Source organism: Clinocottus analis, unplaced genomic scaffold, assembly GCF_023055335.1.
Source record: "Clinocottus analis isolate CAN_PGR_092001 unplaced genomic scaffold, fCliAna1.0.p SCAF_14, whole genome shotgun sequence".
NCBI lineage: Eukaryota > Metazoa > Chordata > Actinopteri > Perciformes > Cottidae > Clinocottus > Clinocottus analis.
In genome coordinates, this window is record NW_027175865.1 from 7919991 (window position 1) to 7926231 (window position 6241).

A 6241-nucleotide genomic window follows, 5' to 3' on the forward strand; every position below is an offset into this window, starting at 1 on the left:
GGTGGTAACTGTAGGTAATGGCATACTACATTATATACTATAGATTATATTTTATGACTTACTATAGCTTCTAGTGGCATGTCTTAAAATGCATATTTTTTCCTTTATTCATTTTCAGAGGATGTGTATCTTTTTTTCATGTAATCCTCATCCAAAATAATATTCTGTCTTTACCTAAAGCTCAGCTTAAGGCATTCTCCCACTGATTGGCTTTCCTTCCCTTTCGTTCTTGCAGGAAGAGTACTGGAGGATTGTGGAGCAGAGAGACAGCCATGTGGCAGTGCATTGTGGGAAGGTGGACACGAGCACACATGGCAGTGGATTCCCCACAGGAAAGTCAGAGCCATTTTCAAAGTAAGTGGCTCATTACACCACACTCACTTTAAAGTTTGCACAGAATAATTTGCCTGTGTTGCAAGACTGTCGTCCTGACCTATTAACCGAAAAGTCACGAGTATTCATCTCAGGTGGTGAATCTAAGAGAAACACTGTCCGCATCCTCCTTGGTGTCCCTGGAAAATAATGTAGGAATGATCTTTTCCCCAGACACGGATGGAACCTCACTGTCCTTCCCAATAACTCCGGATCCATTCTGAGGCATCTGGGTGCTGTGTCTGGTAAGGAACCGTGAAGGCATTTCTCTACAGCGTTGAGGCTCAATAGCAAACTCAAACAAAGCCTTATTATCTGTGAACTGCTCCAGAAAATGCATTCATAGGGCAAATATGACTGACAGTGGAAGTGATTAATTGTGCCATTGTGTAATTTGCAGTTATTAATAATAACCTGTGCTTTCTGTCTCCTTAGGGGTGACCATTCCCTGGCTTAACATTGGCATGGTCTTTTCTACCTCATGCTGGTCTCGAGACCAAAATCGCCTTCCATTTATTGATTACTTACACACTGGTGCTGATTGCATTTGGTAAGTATTCACTAGAGATGAAGAGTACACGTCATCACACTAAAAACTCTGCCCCCAAATTTCCATTTGTCATATGCTAAGTAACAGTATCACAGTATCAGTTTCACTGAGTGCTAAGTCTCCTATATGTGGACAATCTTTTGCAACTGGAGAAGATTTGCTCCTTAATGTGGTGGAATCTTCAGTTTGAACTTGATTCAGTATGTATGATCTTTAGTCTGTCCCTGTGTGTTGATGTCTTTGTGTGTCCCTCCCACAGGTATTCTGTCCCTGCTGAGGAGAAGGCTAAGCTGGACAAGGTGGTCCATACACTGCTTCAGGCCAATGGCACCCCAGGACTAGAAATGCTGGAGAAGAACATCATGGTCAGTGCTTCCTGAACTTTCTGACGCCACTTAGTTCCCAAAAATGTACAGTTTCAGAAATGTAACACTATTCTCGGTCCTCCAGCTCTCTCCAGAGGTGCTGTGCCACGAAGGCATCAAGGTTTACCGGACGGTCCAGCGGAGTGGCCAGTTTGTGGTCTGCTACCCCGGTGCCTTTGTCTCTAAAGTGTGCTGTGGCTACAGCGTGTCGGAGACGGTGCACTTTGCCACCCCGCACTGGATGAACCTGGGTTACCAGGCCGCAAAGGTCAGCATATGAACCTGGGAGGGTGGATCAGTACATGGGCTGTTAGATCAATAACGGAACATAACGTATGTTTATGTGGAAAACAAAATGTCCCATAGGGGATGAGGAGTATTATTAGTATTTATAAATACAAAATTAAAAGCTGGTGTATTCAAGATTTTACATAATTCATTTAGTTTATTTTGCTTTTGCTTTGTAATACCTCACAACACTGCCCTCCTGTGGTGGTGGCAGTTAATGCTCTGAGTCATGTAGATTGCTTGAAACCATAATTCATAATTGAACTTAGAAACCAGAGTTTTATTCTCTGAATAGCCAGCACGTTGAACTTTGAGGAGTAATTGCAGCTGTAAGTCTCCCATGGGGTGCATTTAGATTTTTTATTTTTTTTTATCATGAGCCTGCCCTAGGACCATTGGACCTCATTATTACAGTAATAGAGGAAAAGAAAATGTTCCTTACTGTCACTATTATGGAATTATGGTGCAGGAAGTACATTTACCATAGGGCTTACTATTTAAAATTTGTAGCCACAGCAAAGATTGCTCTCAAGGGTAATATAATATTCATGCAATGTGCTGTATTGTGGCGCTCTGCCTGCAACCATTTCTTCCAAGTGTTTAATATGTTTTACAGACATAATGAGCATTGTTGGATCATATCCGTCAACTTGCTTTACTCTTACTTCATCTCGTTAGAAGGTAAACCTCAGATGGGAAAACAACGAAATAAAACCGGTCGAATACATCATTTTATTTTGAGAGGTAAATAAATAAAGTTTGTAATCTTAATGAGGATCATAATGTGTAACGTGTTCCGTCGTTGTGTGCAGGACCTGAAATGTCGTCGTATAGCCAAACCCTTTTCCATGGAGAAGCTACTGTACCAGATCGCGACAGCCGAGTCCAAGAGGGACAATGGCCTCCTCCTCACCACCATATCCGCTCTACTCAAAGACCTCAGGTAGGATGCAGCGACATACACACATTTACACATATATACATACGCAAACACTACTACTATTCTCAACTGTAGAATGTTATCTGCAAGGAAAACCGGTGTGGCCGCGTCCTTTTGACAAAGCAATTAAATGTTTGATGAAGCAATCAGATGTTGCATTCGGGTATTTTTCCCAGAACAATGAAACTCATCCAATGCAATGCAACATGCTTTCTTGTCCAATAGGAACATAGAGATGCGCCAACGACAGGAACTTTACAAGGCAGGTTTGCTCTCCTCTGCCCGCTACGGCACCCATGACAGCAGCCTGGGCCCCGGGGAAGGACGCAAGAAGCCCCGTGGGAAATGGCCGGCACTGGAGTCCTCAGAGAGACGCTGCCAGATCTGCCAGCATCTCTGCTACCTGTCCATGGTGAGAGCAGAGGGTGATGAGACATGGGCACTTGTTTTCTAAAATGCTTTAACTCCTTTCACTAGTTTTAATGCGCTTTGGCATTTTCAAGCTCGTTTTCATTAGTTATCCATCCCTGTAACCAAAAGTATTGCAAGAGTTTGAATTGTTTTGGATTATACCTTACAAAAACATAGTGTATATACTGTGCCTACCAACTATGCCATGCTATACATTAAAACGTCCCCATGTATTTTGTACATGGCAAGACTTATTTTTCTTTGGCTTTTCACAGCCTAATATTTAAAGTGTCAAAACTAAATGATGAAGTTTGACAATTTTATGATATCAAATTGAATGCCACGATATCGTAATACATACGTGTGCAAAGTGGTGTAGAAGTTAATGCCATTCAACTGAGGTGTCTGATTAATAAGAGACTTGTGATGCGAGTGTGTGGTTCCCACCGTGATGTCTCTGTTTGGGTTCCCGCCTGCGCAGGTGGTTCAGGAGACTGACAACGTGGTCTTCTGTCTGGAGTGTGCCCTGCGCTATGTGGAGAAGCACAAGTCCTGCAGAGGCCTTAAGATGATGTACCGATACGATGAGGTGAGCGGTGGTTCAGTTCACTCTCCGTCCAGATGGGGGAGACATCAGCTAGACGCTGCTCCAGGAAGTAGCTTATTTCGCAGTATTTATGATGTAAATCCTACTTGGTTATAGATGAACAAACAATGTTAGAGAAGGTCATTTATAAAGAAGAAAAAATGAAAAATGATTCATTTTCTTAAATATGCATTTTTTTTTTCTGTGCCTTCTAATTAGGAGCAAATCAACAGTTTGGTGAACCAGGTGTGTGGCCGGGCCATGTTAAAGAACGGAGGAGGTGGTGTCGGTGGAGGTGGTGTCGGTGGAGGAGTTGTTGTCACTGCAGTAGGGGGGGACCCCTGCCATGGCCTGAGCCCCGCCAAAGCGTCGCCAGCCAAGCGAGGACCCCGGAAGCGCGCCACCGTGGAGGTGTCCCTGGCACGCCTGTCCTCCAGCCACATACCCAAGGCTGCTGCTGTGTCCTGAGGAGGACGCCACGGCGTTACCATCCGGTGTGCTCGGCCCACGGTGGGCCCAAACTCCCCTGTTTTTTTGTTTCACATGAAGCAGGATCACTATCAATCCCTCCTCCACCACTCAATATTTAAGATTGATTGTTTTTTAGCTTTGAAAATCCTCTCACCTGACCGAAGTCCTCCATCCAAAAAGATATTCACCTCCTCCCTTAGTATGACAGGCTTGTTTACAAAAAAAAAAAGAAGAAAAAAAAAAAAGAAAAACAAGATGTCTTTTTTGCACTAGTGTGAAAGAAGAATTTGTTTTTTTCCTGGATGATTTTAGAATCCCACTGTCCCTCTTTAAGTCGTCTTTTACAACATTACAAGCATTAAGCGTAACATTCACAAGAAAACTTGATGGGCCCTGTTAAACCTTTTACCTCCATCCTTCCTTAACTGCAGTGGGTTACATTTGTTACCTTCTTCTTGCATCACTCTTTCCTGCCCTCATCTCGCCCCCTGAGACTGAACCCCATTCCTTCTCATCATGCGTCACTCAACTGTGAACGTGGGACAAATGAAAAGGCGGCCTTTTTTTTTCCTCTCCAGTTTTGTGAAATGAAAATGACATCAAGTAGTTACCCAAAGTTTCTCTCTGTCCTTGGCTTGAGGAAGAGGAGTCCTTTTTTTTAATTATTTTATTATTTCTTGGTGCAGCTCCTGCATTGTTTTTTTTTTTAAAAAGGGGGGTTAGTGACGCAAGGTAAAAACTTGAAAGATAATGATGTTGGTTTATTGTTGGTTGGCTATGTTTTTTCAAGTTCTATTTTAAATTTTAGCTTTGTTTTTTGCAAGAAGTCTTCTGTGTATTTTATTTTCTTTGTCATTGTGGATGTTTCTGTTTGTTGGTGGATGTGAGAGGGGCAGAGCTACAGCTGCTTGACCTTGAAAGGTCACCGCTCACCTCACTTCCTGGTAGTATGGAGGGATCCCTCCTTCGCTAGCAAGTGAAAACTGTGCCTGATCCATAGCGAGGAGATCCATTTTATTGGTGCTGTTGGTTATAATTACTGTATAACACAAAAATAAAAAATCTGGGGGTTAGCACATGCTATCTACTAACAGCTAGCTCACGCTCCCCCAACCCACAGGGCAGAACGGCCTTCAGGCGTTTCTGGTTCTAGATGTGCAATCGTGTTAACATTCCATTCTTCCAGTCCTCTTGTTTCATCTGTAACAGTAAACATTAATTATTATATTATATTATTATTATTTTGTGTTTTTTACTTTTGTTGGTCTGACGTGTTATCTCAAGTAGAGCCACTAGTCAAAGAGTGTAAAATGTGAAATATCAAATCCAAGTTTTGTTTTTTGTATTTTTTAAATTGTCCTCTTTTTTTTGGCTTTTTCTTTTTTCTTTTCTTTTCCAGATATATTAAGAGTGATTTTTTTGAGAGAGGAAAAAGTCCAACACAAACAAAACATCAACTTTTTTTGTACATAATCCTGTAAATCTCTTTAAATACCTGAGCCTTGTTCCGGGGTTAAGGAATAAAGAAAGGAAGGAAGGAATAGAGAAGAGAGAAAACGTTCCAGAGGAGAGTGGTTGATGAAGAAAAAGCCTTACATTTCCCTTTCTTCATCCGTGTGAGTTTGACGCTTACAGAGTTGCTCTGGTTAAACGTGTATAAAAATTTTAAGTGCTGCTTATATCACTAAGAAAGAAGATATTGAGTAGCCAACGACTGCCCCCCCCCCCTCCTTCCCAACCTAGTTTTGTTTGTTTAGCTTTACTTTTTTAAAGAAAAGGGAAAAAGATATGTTCACAAAAAAATGGGTTTTTACATTTTCATTACTGAAAATTCAACAAAAATGTAGTAGCTACTCATGTTGCACTGAGCTTGCCAGTGGTGACTGTCAAGGAAAAATCCTATAATCCAGTTTGTTGGTTGTCGTCCCTCGCAGAAGACTGAACTGTTTTAGGACTATTTAATAAAATACCAAGTTGGGTGTTTTCAACATAAAAAGTGGTTGTCAAGTTTTTATGGCCTTACAATATATTTTATTCTGATGGGATCTTTGTTTGTTTTTCAGTTCTCTTTTTTGTTGGTTTCTTCCATTTTCTACAGTAAAAACTACTTGCTCACAGTGGGGGCTCTGGTGACTTAATTTATTAGTGCCGCATCTCGGCCTTTCCCTCCACTCGGAAAGAGAGTCTCATGTTGGTTATATTGACAGTTTTTTACTTTTGCAGTTTGTACTTAAGGTTTAATAAAAACTTACCGACAA

The 6241-nt window shown here is 41.5% G+C and overlaps 1 protein-coding gene across 3 annotated transcripts in view; it reads left to right on the forward strand.

The window, feature by feature from the left end:
- Window positions 1–6241, forward strand: part of jarid2b (jumonji and AT-rich interaction domain containing 2b) — a 100734-nt gene extending 94493 nt beyond the window's left edge. For 2 of the 3 annotated variants that reach the window (XM_068575726.1, XM_068575728.1), the window contains 9 exons: window positions 236–354; window positions 529–617; window positions 808–922; window positions 1182–1287; window positions 1373–1555; window positions 2388–2518; window positions 2741–2927; window positions 3408–3515; window positions 3732–6241. In XM_068575726.1, the coding sequence (XP_068431827.1) occupies window positions 236–354; window positions 529–617; window positions 808–922; window positions 1182–1287; window positions 1373–1555; window positions 2388–2518; window positions 2741–2927; window positions 3408–3515; window positions 3732–3980 (1287 nt within the window). In that variant the 3' untranslated portion in view covers window positions 3981–6241. The remainder of the gene's footprint in view (window positions 1–235; window positions 355–528; window positions 618–807; window positions 923–1181; window positions 1288–1372; window positions 1556–2387; window positions 2519–2740; window positions 2928–3407; window positions 3516–3731) is intronic. The other variant, XM_068575727.1, reaches the window with a different exon arrangement.